The 21,447-nt window shown below is 38.5% G+C and overlaps 1 protein-coding gene across 2 annotated transcripts; it reads left to right on the forward strand.

Annotated features, from left to right (window-relative positions):
- Positions 1-10,917: 10,917 nt before the first annotated feature.
- On the forward strand, positions 10,918-21,347 carry LOC105041651 (thioredoxin domain-containing protein PLP3A). Of its 2 annotated transcripts, XM_010918622.3 has the most exons (9): positions 10,928-11,108; positions 19,693-19,767; positions 19,881-19,928; positions 20,034-20,176; positions 20,257-20,329; positions 20,400-20,461; positions 20,672-20,769; positions 20,849-20,971; positions 21,147-21,347. In XM_010918622.3, the coding sequence occupies exons 1-8, from the start codon at positions 11,025-11,027 to the stop codon at positions 20,962-20,964; spliced, it is 699 nt and encodes a 232-aa protein (XP_010916924.1). In that variant the 5' UTR covers positions 10,928-11,024; the 3' UTR covers positions 20,965-20,971; positions 21,147-21,347. The 2 variants fall into 2 exon arrangements, with proteins under 2 accessions (XP_010916923.1, XP_010916924.1); XM_010918621.3 differs by having other exon boundaries at positions 10,918-11,108; positions 20,849-21,156.
- Positions 21,348-21,447: the final 100 nt, after the last annotated feature.

Genomic DNA, 21,447 nt, shown 5'->3' on the forward strand with positions numbered 1-21,447 from the left:
ATCTTCAAAAAATTATTAATTATATATATATATATATATATATATATATATATATATATATATATATATATATATCCTTATCAATTTTTTTTTTCACGTCTATCCATTAAGATATTTTAATCATTTAAATTTTAACTATGAATTTTTTAATAATATTAAATGATATGGATATATATGAAAAAAATAAAATATATATATATAAAATAAATATTTTATGAAGATATATATAAAAATATTAATTTTAAAAAATATTTATATAAATTTAAATATTTAGAAGGATGAACATATAAAAAAATTTAAATCTAAAAATATCTCGATCCACTCAAAATTGAATTGGAGAGTCTGCTCGGCAATCAAGCACCATCCATGTACTCCATTAAGACCCGTGATCCAAATCCATTTTTAATCACAGACCATTGAATATATACAGATCGTCCATGATGGAAAATCTGGAATTCCAACGTACTATGTGTGCATGTTATATTACAGAATTTCTTTGCCTTATTAACCAGGTGACCTTTACCAAAAAAAAAAAGAACAGGTGACACTCGGCCTCGTGTTGCGCACCCACATAACACTTCGTTCGTCCCAGACTGCCCCTCAAAGTTTGCTTTCCTCGCCCATAAATACCTCTCCCGTGGGACCCGTCTCCCTCACTGCCTTCCACCCTCTCCCTAGAGAGAACGACAGAGAGAGATCCAGAGAGAGATGTGGTGACACCTCTCTTCTCTCTCAAGCTTCTTGGCACAGATCCAGAGGAAGATCGGAAAAGATTTTTTTTCTTTCCAGTAGTTCGCCATTGGCAAGTCCTTTGCTTCATTATTGCATAAACATATATATATATATATATATATATATACGTATATACGTACCTGAAAAATTTTGGTTTGAAACGCTTCAGTTCCTTAGGGGCTATGTCCATTGATTGGTTTAATTGAGTTATTTATAATCTAATCTATATTTTTATTTTTCGTTGCGTGCAGGCGGAAGACGGCGGTTACTTTCCATCAGGGACGGCTTTCCTATCTGATATAAAATTCCAAAAATTTTGATACTCTTACCCTACGTTTCCCAGAATTGAAGAAGGGTAAGCTTATCTATTTACTTTCCTCATTGGTATAAAATATGTTATCTCTTTTTCTATGATACTAAAATAGTAGAATAAAGGGAACCCCCAATCAATGACCCATCTCTGCAGCTATTTTGAGCGTTTGGTTTGTAGATTAGCACTCCCAAAGATTATTTCTTTTTTTTTTTAATTCCAACAAATAGATATTCTGTTCATACTTTTTATCGATAAATAAAACAATATGTTATAAGTCAGTATACACAAACAAAATCTATCTACCTTAACAATATCAATAAACTTATGAGGCAAAGTTACCGATCCCCACTGATAGGTATAACACCAAAAATAGCAGGCAAATCAGTTGATTAATTGGCATATATACAGTGATCAATCATCATTTCAAGACTAAGAATTTTAATAATTTATAATAAAATATTGATTTTAATTTTAAATAGTCAGGGAGATGACTTTCATATGATCTGAATGACAATTTTATAGTAATTGTTAGTGTTGCAAATTATAAATATATGCAAAGTAAACTTAAAATACTAAAGTACATTTACTTTTGCGTAAATAGATTTCTAAAATTTGAAGTACTTTCGAATTTTAATTATATAAATTGTTTATTTGAAATTTTTGGAAAAACCGACCTCACGCTTCCAACACGACATGATGCCGATGTGGGCAAGGTTACTAAGGTGGTCCCATGTGTCAGTGAGAGGGTGTACTTGTGGGTGGCATAAGAGGCGGTTTGTTAAATAATTTTGTTTGCTTCCCATAGCTTTGGACACGAGTGAGGGTCTGGCAAAACGTCCAAAAACCCCACCCTGGACCGGGTTCCCTTTGCGACGAGCGTTTTTCTCCTTTGAGATTTCCTCTTGGGTGAGAAATGGGGTGCTCTTACACATTACAGATGGAAAACGGAGGGGGGCGAGTGTGCCTCTTCCTTGATCAATATGATCACACCCGTCCAGTTCATCTGGGGGGATCACGCACTTTGGCTGTTCAATGGATCAGACGGCTGTGATCTAGACCGAACAAGACAATTCTTCAGCTAAACCTAAGCTGTTTCAATCTTTTTCCAGTTTAGCTAATAAATATTGCATCATTTTTTTTTTCCTGTAATTTTGCAGATCAGTTCCTCCAGTGTGTTCCCATGCTGTGAAACCTCCAAATATTTTCTCAAAGCGCACCTTCCTATCTTCTAATATCATATGTGAACCCTCTAAATTAATTACCAATCTGCTTGGTCTCTGGTGACCTTTTTCCATTGGAAACTACTAGTCTTAGCTGATATAATGCTCTCATCTCTGTTGTGGAAGAAGAAGAACACATATGCCACCACCATTCAAGCTTCCAAACAAAATCGCACCTTCATCCCTGAGCCACTTGGCCTAAAAAACTTCGATGATGCTCGTCGCGACAACCTGCATTGCATCAACCGTCGCATTTGTTTGTCTCTGACTACATCTGTGCACAAGATAGAGAGGAGGTACAATTTCGACCTCGACCGAGCTTGCGTCGGCTCATATGGGAGGAAGCAGCCGGTGGTACTGTTTCCACCTCCTTTGCCAAAGTTAGCCAGGACCCAGGATCAAAAGAGCTACATGCCATGGAACTATAGGCGGCGTTACTATAATGATGGTCGCATGGTGATCAAGGAGTTCAAACTTGATCACCATGATTATTTCCAGGTGAGTAGAGAGAACAAGCAGTTTTCCCTTCAGAAGGTGTACATAGACAAGGAATCCCTTGCGAATCAAGAGAACGAGGCGCCAACTCATGACGAGCAATCCCTGTTGCACCAAAAGATGGATAAAGAGAAGATGACAGTAGTGGTAGATATGGAAACAATGGCGGAGGAGTCTCCATCACCACCAACACAGTCATCTAGTGACTCGGGATCATCATCATCATCATCTGACTCCAACTCATTCCCATCGGACATAGAGGAAGAGGAGAGTTGGACCGATGAGGAGGACAAGTGCATGGGTTCTGGGAAAGTCCTCCTGGAGCTACAGCAGCCTTTCAGGAGGGAGATGGTGGAGGATGAGACGAATACACTGGCTTTAACACCATTAACCTCAGCTCCCCCATCGCCTAAGCCGGCATTCCCAGAGCTCTGTGAGGAAGCCTATGCCATCGAGAATTCAATCTTGTTCAAGGGGCAGCTGCTGGCCTAGAAGGCTTGACCAGAATTTTGCAGAGCTACCACTATATAACTTGTTATTCTTATTTAACTTGTTCTCTCAAAAACAATAAAAGAGTTTCAAGATACAAGAAAAACCATAGACGGAAATGAATGTTGAATATAGCATTAGAAGCTTGAGCTCAAATCATGAGATAAAACATGTTTATTGTAGACATAGTAATGGTGCAAAAAGAGAAAAAGCTTTACATAAATAAACCTGGGAATACTGCCGAACCATTTTCTCTAGGATCAGGTTTGAGCTAAAAGAACTAGAACAGACTTCCCTAACCTGAAACAAATCAACATACTTATGGAAACTCAAGGAAAAGACTCACTCCATGCATCTAATGTGTAATTTTGAGTACCGCCTCTTTGGGAATTTGGCGGCTAATTTTCCAACTTATTATATTGATCTATAATAAGAATTCTAGAATTCTTTGGCTTCAAATAGTTCTTCCCAACAAATATAAACAAAAGCGCCTAGTTTTACTAAAACCGAAGTCCTAGCTAAGGTCAACCAACCTACTATTCTGCATGACAAAAGACACCTCGGTTCGGGAAGATCACAAAAGACATCTCGGTTCGGGAAGATCACAAACGGTGCCATTCTGATCTCTCGGATCGGGAAGATGACAAATGGTGAGTGGCGGTGCTGTGTCTGGGCTCCACCGTTTTGCTAAAGCAAATCCATTCTAACGATTGTAACGATTTCTTGGATTTGAAAAGAACATAATTTTATGAATTTGAATAGACTTCTGAGATCCATTTTGATGTAACTGAAACTGAATCAGATACCAATATATCCACGCCGGTATTTTTTTATTTAATAAATATAAATATGGATACAGACATTAGTCCAATGTAAAAATTTATATTTTATTTTTTTAAAATAGATATAGATACAAATCAATGTATAGATAGAAATAGTAATATAAGTCAGATAATTAAATATTATGATACAAAATAAAAAAAATTAGTAAGTGAAAAATACAGAAATCATGTTTATATATAGTATGTTAATATGATCATTTATTTTTCTTAAAAATTTATGATTGTCATATAAAATTAATAGAATTACAAATAAAATTAAATATTTAGATATAAATCAAATAGTTGTCTATCTATATCTATATTTATTTTTCTTTGATAGCTATGTATACAGATATAATGTTAATCGAATGCTCAAATTTAAATATATCTGAATATATTTAGATACAAAAATAAATTTAAACAAATATTATCCAATTCATGACTTTCACCTCTTTAATGTGAATAAATTTAGCAACACAGTGTCTTATAAAAACAACAAGAGCTAGAAGATCAAATGATAAGAGAAAAAAGCCAGAAGGGCTATGATGCATATATATAATCTGCACTAGGAGGTTTAGTTATGATTAGGATGTGGTAGATGCTATGGTTCACAAGCATGTGACATTATATTCCCTAGATGCCCTTGAATATGAAATGAAGACAGTTCTAACACTTAGTCACCTAGGCATTATCATTTAATGAACAAATTGTAGTCCAAGTTGCACATGATCATGTGTCAATTGTAACATCCGGCCCATTGGGCCTTAAACCCAGCCAAAAAAAAAAAAAAATGAAGAAGACTCCCGCAGAGAGTCTTCTTCTCCCGATCGGCTCCTAATCGGAGTCAGAAACCTCATCGGAGAAGAGTCAAACTCCTCTCCTCCGGTTCTATTTAAAGGGGAGACCCTTCTCCCTTCTTCCTACCAAAGAATCCTGGAGCGAAACGGCGAAGATCGCCAGAAATCGCTCGCAGAAATCGTCACTGTGCCCGTCGCAATTCCTCGCCGGAGAGGTCGCCAGAACTCGAGGTAAGTATGTGGTTCTCTTCCTCTTTTCTCTTCCTTCCTTTCCGTGTCGGTGTGCACGCTCGTCGGTGATCAGAGTCGCCGGATTTTATCGTGGGAGAGGTTTCGATTTTTTTTGTTTTTCGGATGTCGGTAGTCGTCGCCGACCACCGATTTGGGACCCTTGGGATGGCTGTGCGCTCTCCTTCGGCTACCGGCCATTCCTGTGCCGGCCGATCGTCGGTCGGCCAACCGTATGAGGGGACCATTCGGTCCCCTGTTTCATTTTTTTCACCCAGGGAGGCCACGGGAAGAAGTAGAAGAAGGAAGAAAAAAAGAAAAAGAAAAAGAAAAGGAAAAAGAAAAAAAAAAGGAAAAGAAAAGAATAAATAAATAAATAAATAATAAAATAAAAATGAGAGAGAGTTTCTCTCTCTTATTTCAGTCTGAACCATTACTTTCTCTCTCTAGAATTGAATTTTCTCTCTACTTTCTCTCTCTAAATTTTTTTCTTTCTAGATTGTTTCTCTCTCTTGATGGATTTCTCTCTCTAAAGTTATCCTTCTAAGATTAGCGTAGTGAAAGACTTCATTTTGATGATTTTGATCAAGTTTAGGGAAGAGTCTGATTCTAAGTGAGGTTTTGATTTGGGATTTGATTAGATTTAATTTTGAATTAAAATTAATGTAAAAATATAATTTTGGATAATAGGCACTGAAGAATCTCCTAGAAGTTAGTCGATATATTCATTCAGTGCTCTGTGAAAGGTAAGTAATGAACCATCTTTTCGAGATATTTCATATTTATTCTGAAAATAAATAATTATTCTCTGAAATTATGCATGATTTATGAAATTATGTTTTGAAAGAAAAGTGCTTTTGAAATATTATGGTACGTCGATTATGCACATGTTCAGTAAAAAATTATGATATATTATGATACAAAAGTGTTTTGATACAGACCGGATTTATGCTCTCAGCCTAACTATGTTTCAGTGGGCTCCGCCAATGAGGATTATACGTTGGTACTCAGTGGACCCTACCAGTGGGGGTTGTGCGCTGGTATTTAGTGGACCCTACTAGTGGGGGTTGTGTGCTGGTGTTTGTGGACTCTGCCAGTGGAGGTTGTGCGCTGGTATTCAGTGGACCCCGCCAATGGGGGTTAAACGTTGGTCATAGTCGAGGCTGTTGAGTTATGAGTATTTTGAATTGAATCGGATTTATGATTATATTATATGTGAATATTTGAAAAGATTGAATTTGTATAAAATCAGCATGAAATATACTTTTATGTTTATTTGCAGCATTGTTCTTAAAAATTATATAATATCTGAAATATCTAGTTGAGATATTTGTTACTTACTGGGCTGTCTAGCTCATTACCTTTCTTTCTATTTTTCAGATTCAGATAATTAATTACGAACGTGAAAAAAAATATTGGGACAGAGATTTTAGAGGCAAGATTTAGCATTGTCAACTTCATTGAACTTAGATCTATTATTTTATTTTTAGTAAAATTTTATTGGATGTAAGATATTTGATTTAATTACTTGAATTAAAGTTGAATAATAATTATTTGAATTTATTCCGCTGTGATGCATTGATATCGTGATGAGATGCCTTGCATGTTTATGGAAAGAGTTCTTCATAAGTATACGGTGGTTGCCGCGACCTCCTGCTCGCGATCTCGGACCGGGGGCGTGACAATTAATATGGTATCAGAGCATAAGTGGATAAATTATGACATATAGAATTAGACATAGTATGAGTGTAGGTGGGTAAACATTAGAAATATTGGGACGTTAAAGTATGAGCATCATAATAAACCCATCCTAACAAATAGATAAATGAATCTAATAAAGTTTTACTACTACAAGGTTATCATGCCTCTCCGTAGAATGACAAGAACTACTCAAGGAATTGCAAGAGAGACATCACAACCACGAGATGGTAGCACTCCCCATCTGACCAGTGGCACCCCTCAGGAGGAGGGAGTCGTAGATCCTAATAGGAGTACTTCGAGAGCACGTCAGGAACCAGATATGGCTCAGTTAATACAGACCCTAATCAGGATGGTACAAACGCAACAACAAATACAGCAACAAATGCTTGAACAACAGCAGATACAATGAGATACACAACAACATCAGCATCCACCATCACAACATGGAGAGCAACCAGTACAACGGAACAACATTTTAGAGTTTAAAAAGCTTGCTCCTCCAGCTTTCAAGGGGACTACTGAACCTTTGGAGGCTGATAACTGGATAATGGAGATGGAGAAAGCCGTCACTGTCCAAGAGTGTTTTGATGAAGAAAAGATTCGATATGCAGCTTATTTACTACAAGGAGAAGCATACAATTGGTGTCAGCGATTACAGCGCAAGTATGAACAAGACGGTGAAATACTTACCTGAGAAAGATTTCGGATTGCATTCTACGATCAGTATTTTCCTCAGAGTATAAGGATCTAGAAAGAGCAAGAGTTTATTTATTTGAAGCAAAAGGGTATGAGTGTGATTGAATATGAAGCAAAATTTACAGAGTTAGCAAAATTTGCTTCGAGATTAGTGGATGGTGAGCAAGAACGTGTTCACAAGTTTGAGATAGGACTGAGAACTGAGATTCGAAAATAAGTGGTTCCATATGAATTGACAACTTATGCAGATGTGGTAAACAAAGTACTGATAATTGAAAGAGAAGTCAATGAAGAACGCATGGAAAGGGAAAGAAAGCAAAGAAAGAGAGCAAAATCAAATAATACACAAGGGCAGAATAATAAAAACATCAAAAGTTCAGCTAAGAGAGCAATAGATAATAAGACTCAACAGATTGATGGTGAGCAGTGCTCCAGATGTGGCAAAAATCATACAGACAAGGATTGCTATTGGAATACAGGTGCTTGTTTCAAATGTGATCAGATAAATCATAAAATTGCTAGCTGTCCGCTAAATACTGAAAATCAAGTTAGCCAAAGAACTTATGAAGGATAACATAAGGGTGGTGGACAGATTTCTAAAACCCTGGGAAGAGTTTATGCACTTACTCAACAGAATGCACAAGCTTCCAATACAATGGTGACAGGTAAGAAAAATTTTGAGGACAAAATTTATTTTTAGGAGGAAAGAATGTAACATCCGGCCTATTGGGCCTTAAACCCAGCCCAAAAAAAAAAATGAAGAAGACTCCCGCAGGGAGTCTTCTTCTCCCGACCGGCTCCTAATCGGAGTCGGAAACCTCATCGGAGAGGAGTCAAACTCCTCTCCTCCGGTTCTATTTAAAGGGGAGACCCTTCTTCCTTTTTCCTACCAAAGAATCCTGGAGCGAAACGGCAAAAATCGCCAGAAATCGCTCGCAGAAATCGTCACTGTGCCCGCCATAATTCATCGCCGGAGAGGTCGTCGGAGCTCGAGGTAAGCATGTGGTTCTCTTCCTCTTTTCTCTCCCTTCCTTCCCGTGCCGGTGTGCACGCTCGCCGATGATCGGAGTCGCCGGATTTTATCATGGGAGAGGTTTCAATTTTTTTTGGTTTTCGAACGTCGGTGGTCGTCGCCGGCCACCGATTTGGGACCCTTGGGATGGTGGTGCGCTCTCCTTCGGCTACCGACCATTCCTGTACCGGCCGATCACCGGTTGGCCAACCGTATGAGGGGACCATTCGGTCTCCTGTTTTATTTTTTTCACCCAGGGAGGCCACGGGAAGAAGTAGAAGAAGGAAGAAAAAAAGAAAAAGAAAAGGAAAAAGAAAAAAGGAAAAAGAAAAAAAAAAGAAAAGAAAAGAATAAATAAATAAATAATAAAATAAAAATGAGAGAGAGTTTCTCTCTCTTCTCTCTCTTCTTTCCGTCTGAACCCTTACTTTCTCTCTCTAGAATTGAATTTTCTCTCTCTACTTTCTCTCTCTAGATTGTTTCTCTCTCTTGATGGATTTCTCTCTCTAAAGTTATCCTTCTAAGATTAGCGTAGTGAAAGGCTTCATTTTGATGATTTTGATCAAGTTTAGGGAAGAGTCTGATTCTAAATGAGGTTTTGATTTGGAATTTGTTTAGATTTAATTTTGAATTAAAATTAATATAAAAATATAATTTTGGATAATAGGCACTAAAAAATCTCCTAGAAGTTAGTCGATCTATTCATTCAGTGCTCTGTGAAAGGTAAGTAATGAACCATCTTCTCGAGATATTTCATATTTATTCTGAAAATAAATAATTATTCTCTGAAATTATGCATGATTTATGAAATTATGTTTTGAAAGAAAAGTACTTTTGAAATATTATGGTACGTCGATTATGCACATATTCAGTGAAAAATTATGATATATTATGATACAAAAGTGTTTTGATACAGACCGAATTTATGCTCTCAGCCTAACTATGTTTCAGTGGACCCTACCAATGGGGATTATACGTTGGTACTCAATGGATCCTGCCAGTGGGGGTTGTGCGCTGGTATTTAGTGGACCCTGTCAGTGAGGGTTGTGTGTTGGTGTTTGTGGACCCTGCCAGTGGGGATTGTGCGCTGGTATTCAGTGGACCCCGCCAATGGGGGTTAAACGTTGGTCATAGTCGAGGTTGTTGAGTTACGAGTTTTTTAAATTGAATCGGATTTATGATTATATTATATGTGAATATTTGAAAAGATTAGATTTGTATAAAATCAGCATGAAATATACTTTTATGTTTATTTACAGCATTGTTCTTGAAAATTATATAATATCTGAAATATCTAGTTGAGATATTTGTTACTTACTGGGCTGTCTAGCTCATTATCTTTCTTTCTATTTTTCAGATTCAGATAATTAATTACGAGCGTGGGAAAAAATATTGAAACAGAGCTTTTAGAGGCGAGATTTAGCATTGTCAACTTCATTGAACTTAGATCTATTATTTTATTTTTAATAAAATTTTATTAGACGTAAGATATTTGATTTAATTATTTGAATTAAAGTTGAATAATAATTATTTGAATTTATTCCACTGTGATGCATTGATATCGTGATGAGATGCCTTGCATGCTTATGGAGAGAGTTTTTTACAAGTATGCGACGGTTGCCGTGACCTCCTGCTCGCGATCTCGAGCCAGAAGCATGACACCAATCATTCATGCTCTCAAAAGTACAAGTGTCACATATGCGTCTAAGAGTAGTAGTGCTATGCCTAACAACTTGGCACGCCGAACTCAATTGAAATTTTATGACAATCACCATGTCTAGTGTCCATGCACAATTTTTGCATTCCAATTTATACACAAACATGATACTGTGTTCTAGGAAGCTTTCTCATGCATTATCATGTTAACATGTAAAACTTGTGCTTAACTTTGACTTCAATTCTTCTAATTGTGATACAAGCATGCTCTAAACTTTTAAGACAAGGTATTAATAGGCCAAAATTTGAGATATTAGTTTATATCAGTATTTGGCACCCTCGGGTACGATATATATATATAAATATCTTAGGCCTTGACCTTATTATCTCACCCAATATAAACGATTAAGTCCAAGATATCTACAGATGCAATATATCATAGTGCTGAAATTTTGATATCTCGATCTGACCACCACCTAGGAATCTCTTTGTTCCTCCAAATTTTTTCGCTTACTATATTGTCCGAGATCGCCTCAGATCTGAGCTTATAACCGTCACCGATATGAACAAGGGAACGGAAGGGTTGGGCCATTCCTATTTCTTTGTCCAAAACCACAGAGTTCTTGTGATTGCTTGGGTCCATGATTTCAATTTGTTGGGTTGGGCCATTGCTATTGGCCCGTCAGGGTTCACCATGGACGCTTTTTTTTTTAAATAATAATAATCGAGCAAATTAGGTAGCCTTCTTCTTCCCTAAAAGCGGCTTCAACCCCGAAGGAAGAAGGCTCTCGTCCACATCTCGGATACCTCCGACAAGGAGAGTTAGCAAGCACGAAAGGGAGAGGGAGGGTGGGGGATAGGGAGATGGATCCCGATTCGTTTCGCTCGACCTTGTCCGGCCTCGCGCTGGGGAATGTGATGGCCGCGGCAGCTAGAGATTACCAAAAGGTGAGTTTTTTTTTTTTTCCAATCAGATCCACTGTTTTTTCTCGCTATTTTGATTCCAATTTAGCGAAATCTCCACCTATTTTCGATATGGAAAGGATCGAACAGAGCTCGTGTCTTTATCGATGAAAAAGATCCTTGTTTTGGTGGTTTGATGACCAAATAAATCTATTGTGGTTTTCCTTCTAGTAATTGATTGGGTGATCACTGCTCAGCTATGCAAAATCCTTATTTTTTAGCCTAATTTAAAATAAGTTTCGTGATTATCAGTTGTTTTTATTTCAAAAGATGGGATTTCCGTTGTGCTAGTTTTATTATAATTAGATGATGTATTCTGAGATCATTATTTCTGTGTTTAATGTGCAAGGTTTCAGCTGATCAGACAAGGAAACGGGAAAAATTATTTTTTTTTCCTAGCATGCTATATATTGGCTGCATTCAAGATTTAAGAACAAGGTTGCTATGTCCTACTTACATTGATTTTGAGAATAATGAAATTACAACTGAATGCACTAGCATAGAAACTCGAGTAGGAAATTTGGATCGTGTCAGTTTATTTTAGAATTGGAACCATTGGATGCAAAAATGAATTAGAATTTGCAATATTTTCAAGTCTAGTTGTGATGTCTGATGCTCTCAGGCCTCAGCTATGCATGTAGAGGTGACCATGTTGGCTTGATTGGAGTGGCCATCAAGAAGTTCAGTGCATGGTTGATATATTCATTATCTGTGAAGAAAAGGAGCAGAAGATCTTCAACCTCTTGGCTGTCGTTTGGGTGTTCTGAATTATTATTGGGTATAGATGAAAAGTCGGTACTAAGAGTGTTAATGGTGTTCCATACATTCAAAATAATTAATCCTTCCCTCTTGGTGATGTAACTGGGTGTTTTTGTTGAATAGAAGGTGGAGAAGTCAGATCTGATAATGTCCATGAAATTAGCAGTAAACTAAGCTGGTTTGAAAGCAAAATTTCTTGCCTTTGCAGGTCACAACTGCACTTTCAGGGCTGAACCTTATAAATCTGCTGATTTAGTCCTTTTCCTTGTTGATTTCTGTATTTCTAATAAAGCAGTAGAGAACATTGAAATTGTTAGAAGTAAATGATTTGGAGGACAATTTCTTGATCACAAAATCATATTACTGATTCAGCACAATTATTCTATGGGAAATGAAACCTTCCTTGGTAGATAGTTTATCCATATGTTAGTGAATTTGTCTTCTGTCTTCTGGCAGTATATTGCATGAAGACAGGAGTAAGGAGTTATTTATGGCTAGACGGTGATAAAAATTTTATCCTATTCATGAATGATTGATAGTCTGAAGAATTGCCTTGTTAGGACCATTCTTTTAACTTTTGCTGCTTACGGTTCATGAGGATAGGTTTTGAGTGTAAAATTTATGTGGTTTCTTGGAACTCAATGCTGAAAAAAGGCTGAAGGTGGACTACAGAATATTGATCTGTCTAGCTTGCTTAATGGTCCATTTAGCATCCTCCTACCAAGCATGCTATGTAATGTTGAAAGAGAAAATGGATTTTTAGGAAAGATTTGTCTTAATTTCTTTAAGATGGCTTTTCTTAATTGGGAAAGAAACATTCCATATGACAGTAGAACTTGCTGTGCTCATTCTGGATGGGTCTAAGATTTTGCAGTTGATCTTAAAAGGTGCTTCAAAAATATGTATTTTAAACATTCTCAAAGGTCAAGGTTGGACTTAAGAGGTGGTTCCTGCATTGTGACTGAGAGAACGAGACCATTTGGCATGTGTTCCTTGACTGTCCCTACTTTCAAGTTAGACCATTGCTTTGTGAAGAGTGGTACCAAGTGTAATTGATTTCGATATCTTGGGAATCTTTTTTAAGGTCCAATACTCATGCAAATTTGACATTAAATAATAACATTGGTAGCTAATTATGGTATACCAGTACTTTAGGCATAGTTACTTGGATTTGTGGTTTCTGTTTCGAGTGTTAGTAAATTGCTTACTTGGTTGGAATTCTTTTGGGACAATCCTTGTAAATTTCAAGCATTTGGTGTTTGTACATAGGGACAACAATCACTTATTTATATAAGAAAATCAAGTACATTTAAACCTGTACTAGAAGGAATTTTGCTAAATGGCTCGATGTGAGCTAAGCCTCCCTTTCTCACTATGCATTTTTTAATACCTCCATTTATTAGCTTGAAATAGTTTATCAGGTGACTCCTCTTAGATACATACTAGTATATAAATAAAAGGGGGAAGACAAAGATGTTTGTTAAAGGCATGGTAACCAACTATTGAAAGTGGGTCCAGCCAGGTTGGGTTTCCCAACTGTCCTAGCCTTGCCTAAAAGAAGTTTCAGGCTTCAGGCCAAGCCTAGGCTGGAAAACTTACACACAGTTAGGCCTAAGCTCGGCTGGGCAGACTTGAGCTTGACACTGGGTCTTACATGGTGGAGGGTATCGATGGCAGTCCTGCAGAGCATGGCAAGCTTTCTTGCATCCTTGCTAAAGCTGCCGTATCTGCAGATGGAGGTAGTGAGGTGGGAGGCAGCATGAGTGTGGATATCACTGACAGGTTGGTGGTTGACCTTGCCGTGGACAAGGTTGAGGGAGAACAGTTTTTGAGCATGACTGATGGTGGGCTCAGCAATGTTGGTGGAGGCAAAGTCAATGGCAAGGGCAAGGGTGGTGTAGGATAACCTATAGGGTATGCATGGGTTGGGACAAATTGTAAAATGTGGGGATTTGGGTTTGGGCTATAAAAAGGATAGCAGATTTCAAGTAGGGATTAAAGGATTAAAGGACAAAAATAATCCATGAAAGCATCCTTCATTCATAAAGAGAACATAAGCAATGAAAGACAAGAAAACTTGAGTACAAAAAAAGGTACTATAGAACCAAAGAAGAAGGGTTACTGATTTTTTGCAATCCACCGTGTTCTCGAGGTTGAAGTCAAGCCATCATCATCCTAGGAAATCAAATGCAACATTCCTTCATCAATAGAGGACGTTCTTCTTGAGATTAGGAATTGTTCCAAGGGTTGTGGTTGCTGGTTTTGATGTGTCAATGTATGGATGTAATGTGGGATGAAGAGAAAAGGCTTTGGGGGTGGATTGGTATGGGCTGCAAGGACGTTATAAGGCTAGCTTTGGCAGCATGCTGGAATATAACATATGGAGGGATTTTGGTTGAGTAATGATGGGCAGGGGTATTGGAAAGGCTTTAGGTTAAGGAAGAGAAGTAGTGAATGCAAGGGAATTGGACTCACTCTAAGTCGTCCACACTCACTCCGAGAGGGAAGTCATGGCTCACACCACTCAATATGAAGGCAAGAAGAAATTTTAGTCATTGCACTGTGCTTCAAACTTACATCAATGGGGCTTTTGTTGCCATTCTTATGCATCCAACAAAGGAAAATACATCGAAATGAAAAAAAGGAATAGACAAAATAAAAGCATCATGATATTGCTCTGCTAAGCTTTCATTTTTGCCTTGATTTGAAAAGACCTCAATTCTTGATTGATTGCCTCCTATAATAGATATCCTACATATCCTTCATTGAAAATTTTTCAATTTCTGACTACAGACTTCTTTTTTTTTTTAGCCAAGATCTTAAAGATTCTTTGACATCTTAATTAGATCTTAAAATATTGCACCTCACATTTCAAAAGTATCTAGCCTTTCCTTGTTTGTCTTTCTTGCCTTCCAAGAAAAGGATCTCGGCTGCTGAATGAGATTAAGTCTTGGTTATTATTACACTACTCCCTAAAATAGCTATGATCTTGCCATATGATTACAATTACAGGATACCTCCATCAAGCTCCAATCATGACAAAGATGGTTGGCCGTCAATCCAAACTGGTAGGAACCGTGGAGTCATCTCTTGCCATCTTGTATGGACACGAATGGTCTCCAAGTCCCGTCAGAGGGGTGGAGGATGGAGTTACTGTTGGAGGGAGGAGGCGAAGGGGGATTAGGGGAGTTGGTTATAGAGTCGAGGCAATCAAGATGACATTGCAGGTGGTGACGAGGTTGGAGTGCTTTCGGCCAAGGGTGGGGCTACCCGAGGTTAGGAGGCCACAATAGACGCTAGAGGAGATTAAATCAGAGGGGAGAAGGAACTTGTGGATGAATTGGTATTAGTGTTAGGGTTAGGAATTAAGATCGGAGGGTAATGAAGCCATGGAAGGTTGGGGGAGGTGGGAGGGAGAGGAGGAGAGAGAGAGAGAGATTTTCTAGTTCCTTCTATCTAGGGCTGGCAAAATATGACCCGACCCGTCAATCCGATCCGTGTTCGATCCGCAATAAACAAGCTCGGATTTAGGCTAAACGGATTTAGGTCATAAATGGATCGATCCGTTTAACCCGTTTAATAATTGGATCGGATTTGGATTTTAGATATCTGACTCGTTTAATCCGTTTAATATCCAGATCAGATTGAGTCAGATAACCCATTTAACTTGTTTAACCTATTTCTGACCCATTTAATCCAACCTGTTTAACCTGTTTAACCTATTTAAGATCCGTTTAACCTGTTTAAAATCCGCTTAACCTATTTCTGACTCATTTAACATGTTTAACCTAATTTGACCTATTTAATAAATGGGTTAAACGGATCGAGTCGGGTTACTTGTTTAATAAGCGGGTCGAGTTCAGGTTTGAATGTTTGATCCGTTTAATAAACAGGTCGGGTTTGGGTTGACGATTTTCTGATCCGACCCGTTTATGATCCGACCCGACCCAATTGCCACCCCTACTTCTATCTAGATGAAATGGTGGAATGAGGGGAGGGCTCTTGGCGACGGAGGTTGAGGTGACCGCGCCCAGGGTGGGGGGGGAGGGTGCAGAGAAGAATGGGATGGGGGAGAGAGAAGGAAAGAAGGCATATAGGATGGGGCAAGGTATGCTGAACCGGTACCACCGGTCGTATCGGCCGACTGACGGTATGATTCGGTACGGTTTCGTACCGTACCGAACCGACGAAGGCAAGCAGACTCGAACCAGAAGAAAAGAGAGAGAGAGAGAAATAAAGAGAGGGAAAGAGGAAGAAAGAAAAGGAGGGAAGGAGCCAGTGGGACCACCGGACAGCCTCCGACTGGCCGTCGTGGCTGTCGGAGGGTGCAGTCCATGCAGACGGCGCCGCTGGTGTGAAACAGCGGCGTCGCCCCTGTTTTATAAATTTTTTTAAAAAATCTAATTTTAAGTGAAGCCGGTAAATAGTTTGCTGGCTTCATGATTTTTGTATTTTTTTTTAAATTCCTTAAGTCGGCAATTAGGTTGCCAACTTCATAAGTTTAAAACCAAAAAAAAAAAATGAAAAACCGAAATAGACGGTCGTCTGTTTCGAAAAAGAAGGGGGCGGAGCCGCGGAGGGCCTCCGCCTGCTCGACCGCCCTCAGGCCGTCTACGTCGGCTCACCGACCACCGGGGGCCTCGTGACGGAGGCGCCGTCCGTCCTACCCCGCCCGCTCGATCGCCCTCAGATCGTCGGTATCGGCTTGCCGGCCACCGAGGGCCTCATGACAGAGGCGCCGTCCGTTCGATAGGTCCCTCCCCCCTCCAAGCTCTCTCTCTTTCTCGTTCTCTTGAAAGCCCTATCGGGCGATACGGGACTCGAAAGCCCTCCGGCGGCCGCAGTCGGCCATCGCCGGCTTCCGACGGCTCCCACCTTTCTTCCTCTTCTCCTCTCTCTCTCTCTTTCTCACTTTTTCTCTTTTTTCCTTCCGTACCGCCGATATACCGAATTTACCGGCCGAATCGTGCCGGTTCTCCATCGGTCCGGGGTTGGGGTGGGGAACAATGGGTTGGGGTTAGATAGAATTAGAGTGTGGAGGCAGCTAAGCCAGATAAGACTTTGAATCAAGCATTGGATTGGACTCAGTATGGGCCAAATTTATTTTGGCTCTACACTCCAAGCCTCAATTTGAAGTGAACCCTCTCAAGCTAGGCCCATAGCCCAACCCCAAGCTGGTCTAGCCTAATGGACCTCAGGCTGGTCTGGGCCCATTTCCAACCCTAGGCCTTGTATTTTAGTAAATTGAACCAAGATATGACAAGATTGATGGTGATGATTTTAGTTCTCATGTTAGATTGAAGATTCTTTTCCTTCTATTCCAAATTTACTGTTTCAATAGACATGCTATTCTGCCATTTATATAATCCATCTTTCATTGTTTTCAAAAAATAAATCATTCCTTAAAATTAGTATTTTTAATAAATCAATCTTTTTAAAATATCACTTTGTGTTTTAACCTTTTCACTTTTATTGCACTAGCAAGGTCTGCATGGATTTTATCTATCTACTTAGGTATATTGAAACATTTTAAATTCTTTCTGATATTTGTAGTCAGTGCTGCTTAGTATCATATATGTCAAAATATTCAAGTTCAGTCTCATGTGTCAGTATTTCTATCTGTGAGGCATAGATTTTCTCTCTTTCATGTACATTTCCCTTGTTATTTGCCTAGTGCATTACTCTCTGAAACTGCCACTACTTTTTTTTTTGGACTAATTTATTCAGAAATGGGTCATCTAGTTTCTCATATTTCTGTATAATGAACTCAGTTTTGCTTGAAAAATCGCTAATGCATGTTTATGTTGACCATTTGGGATGTTTTTCATCCTTGACACCCATACAGTTTTTGCTTTTTATCTTTTTAAGTGCATTATATTTTTTTCTCTAAATAAAGTGAACAATTCTAAATATCCTTTCTTAATTTTTCCACCCACCGAGTAGGACTCTTCGTCAGCCCATAAGTTTGTGTATGTGTTCCTTTATCATCTGATCAGGATGATCCTAGAGGACTTTCTTAAGCAAACAATCCCATAAGACCCTAGACAATTTAGTCCTAGAGGCTCCTCATAAACCATTTTCATTCCTTGCAAAGTATTGATAAGTACAAGATAAAGATTGGAAATTCATCCAAGATGAAACCTCGAAGAACTGAATGAGAAGATTTTGGGATGGAGGCTCAAAATTGCAGGTCTTTTACAACTGCCTAATTCATGTCTCAGATACAACTAGGTCAAACTATGTGATCCACAAAGTCCACAACCCAGAAAGTCAAGCCCTTGCTGATGTGGATGCCCAAAGAGAACTTGTCGATACTCTATTATAATGGATGCTTGTTGGAAAAATTTTCATGCATTAGATTTGAAGTTATTATAGATTCTAGTCCAGTGCTATATTTGCTTACGCCAGCAAGGCTTTCAGGAACAGTGAAAGAATCAAAATTATGTATTGTGGCAAGGATGAAGGAGATTAATAAGATGTGAAAAGACCTGATAAATTTTAAACAACAGACACCTTTCAAATTTTGTGTCTTGTCTGTGATGATTGCTTTGGCTTATAGAATTTGGATTTGATATAAATATATGAAAGAATGGTGCACATCGATAAGATTGCTCCCTGTGACCTGGAGGTTACATGTACGAAACACGGAAACAGCCACTTTGCACATAGGGGTAAGGCTGTGTACATTTGGCTCTCCCTAGACCCTGCAATTGCAGGAGTCTCGTGTACTAGGCCATCCTTTGTAGAGAATGTTGATGTGCTATTTAGTGATCAATTATCACATATTGTTCAAAATATGAGTTGTGGAGCACTTAAATCATGTCCCAGCATGGACCATGGTCCACTTATTCATGTCTAATATTATTGCTATCTTGCACTAAATCATCAATAATAAGTTAGAGGTTTTAACTTTTAAAACTATGATCACCAATGCTATAACATATAACCAAATGCTCTGCATTTGAGGTGAAGCTAGCTTTTGCTGTGATGCCTCATCATGTATATACAAGGATTTATGAATACCATGACTGTAACCATCAAGGCTTATCCCAACTATATAGGGTTCAGCTCTATGGATCCTCATTTTGCCTAGAATAACTGTTTATGGATACATATCAAATTTGGATCTTTTTCATCATAGTTTTGACATGTTCTCTTGACGAGCTTTCAATCTAATGTCAACCCTCCACCTTTCGCACTTGGGCTTTTGATTGGCAATGGTGGTATTGTTTATGAGTACACATTATTATTTTAGTTATTATGCTCCTCTTTGGTCTCTCTAGGAGAGTGATGAAATAACGTGGTTCAACTGTCAAAAATTTGGGAGGGGGGCATTTATAATTTCCTACAAAAGACCTGGACCAGAGAACCTCAAACCCCAAATGTTTGCCTTCATATCCACCATATCTTTTTGTTTAATTCTCAATTGCAGAGTATATCATAACCATCTGTTCCAGGTGCCTCCTGACTGACATTAAGGTTAGGAACCTTCACTCTTATTACTCATTTCATGTGTCATCACAGCTTTTCCTTTTATTACCAGTTCTATGCATGGCCCATCAAGATTGCTATATACCTTGCTCCAGCCGCTGATGGGGCAGGAAGTGAAAATTTCATTAGGTTGTTAGGCAAGGATTGCTGAGAGAATTTTTTTAGTTTGGACATTTTGCTCTCCATAGGAATGCCATGTACTGGGTTTAGAGAATAAGATGCATCTGTGATAAAGTATTTAGCTGTCATCATCAATTTTTTCTTTAAGATGGTTAATTTTCATATTTCATTAAGAATGAGAACTTTACTGGTTTTGTAGGAATTGTTAGCCAAAGAGAAGGCCCAGGCAAAACCAAGTACGAATGAACAGGTTGATCTTGATGAACTGATGGACGTAAGTTGTATGGCATTTGATCTAAATCTTTAAGCACGAACTTAAATCCTAAATGAAATTATTTATCTTTAATTGATTTGTTAATCAACTAAATTTTCTAAATTATAAATCAGGATCCTGAGCTGGAAAAATTGCATGCAGAGAGAATCGCAGCTCTGAAGGTAATTTGAGGACCCTACCCCTTGTTTTTGGAAGTTATGCATGTACGTTTTTGCAATATACCATTTTCAGCTAATATGGATTTATGGAACACTTTATTATAACAGAAAGAGTGTGAGAAGCGAGAAGTCCTAAAAAGGCAAGGTCATGGAGAGTATAGGGAGATAACTGAAGGGGACTTTCTAGGGGAAGTCACTGGTAGTGAAAAAGTGATTTGCCATTTCTACCACCGTGAATTTTATCGTTGCAAGTAATCTATCTCACATAATGTTCTATATAGATGATTGCCGGTTCCTATTATTGACAGGATTGTCTTAATGACCCTTGTAGGATAATGGATAAGCATCTAAAGGCCCTGGCACCATTGCACATTGATACAAAGTTCATCAAGCTGGATGCTGAAGTTAGTCGACACTAACCTTTTTGCCTTTGTGTAGCAAAAGAGAGACTAATTGCTTTGGTACTTGATGCAGAATGCGCCCTTCTTTGTGACAAAATTAGCAGTCAAAACCCTGCCTTGCATTATATTGTTCAAGTGAGGGCTCCTTGTTTTTTGCTTAGCATCTAAGCTTCTAAGTTCATCTCTCACCCGATATTATCGTGTCCTTTTAATGGTTCTAGCCTATCAAGGGATAAATCACTATCATCTCTCTTGAGGGCCAACTTTCTGCATTTTACCACTACTATGAATGACTTCATATGGTTAATTCTGCTGCTCTGACGCATCCAATGGCAATTGTCCCAGAAATGGCATTGCCCTCGACAGGCTGATTGGGTTTCAAGATCTTGGCAGCAAAGATGATTTCACCACGGGAACCTTAGAAAATCTTCTGAAAAGAAAAGGTAACTTTCCTTCAATTATCTTTTGCACGGCTTATCTTTGGGGGATGCATAAAAACTAAAAAGCCTCCAAAAATTTCAGGCATCATAGATGAAAGGAAAGGACATGACAATGATGAAGATGCAGATGATGATACGGACAGTTACAGACACAGGAGCATCAGGTCTTCTACAGTTCAGGATTCTGACTCAGACTGAGCAGAAAGTAATCCCACCATGTTTTTAATCTTTATGTCTAACTTGACCATATACTCTGAGAAAGATATTTTTGCACATGCGCTAGTGGTTCTTGAACCCATAAATTCTGACAAAGCAGCAGGGCTTCAGATCATCTAGGATATGTACTGATACACCACCTTTCTTATTTTGTCTTCATCCAGTTGCCCTTCCTGTTCTTCTGTCCAGACTTGAGATTGCTAGCCTATTTTCAGCAGTTATTATTGAGGAATTCCCTTCAGAAATCCAGAGGTTAAGATAGAGAAAGAAAGTTGGTGTGTAAAGCTGGTTAGTATCTTATGGTATGTTGTGCTGCCCCTGTTCTCAGAATGATATATGGTTCAAGAGTAAACATTTTATTTTTACTTTATTTTCCAAATTTTTAGAGAGTTGCGTGATTATCAGTAGAGGTGTTCCTGAGAAGTTGTCCTGCAGTTCTTCCAAATCTGTGGGCTTAAATATTGG

Source organism: Elaeis guineensis, chromosome 3 (genome assembly GCF_000442705.2).
Source record: "Elaeis guineensis isolate ETL-2024a chromosome 3, EG11, whole genome shotgun sequence".
Taxonomy (NCBI): Eukaryota; Viridiplantae; Streptophyta; class Magnoliopsida; order Arecales; family Arecaceae; genus Elaeis; species Elaeis guineensis.

Coding starts and splice junctions, on each gene's coding strand:
- LOC105041651 (XM_010918621.3), top strand. CDS start 11,025: ATGGATCCCGATTCGTTTCGCTCGACCTTGTCCGGCCTCGCGCTGGGG. Junction 11,109..19,692: donor CAGCTAGAGATTACCAAAAG/GTGAGTTTTTTT, acceptor CTGGTTTTGTAG/GAATTGTTAGCCAAAGAGAA. Junction 20,177..20,256: donor CGTGAATTTTATCGTTGCAA/GTAATCTATCTC, acceptor TGACCCTTGTAG/GATAATGGATAAGCATCTAA.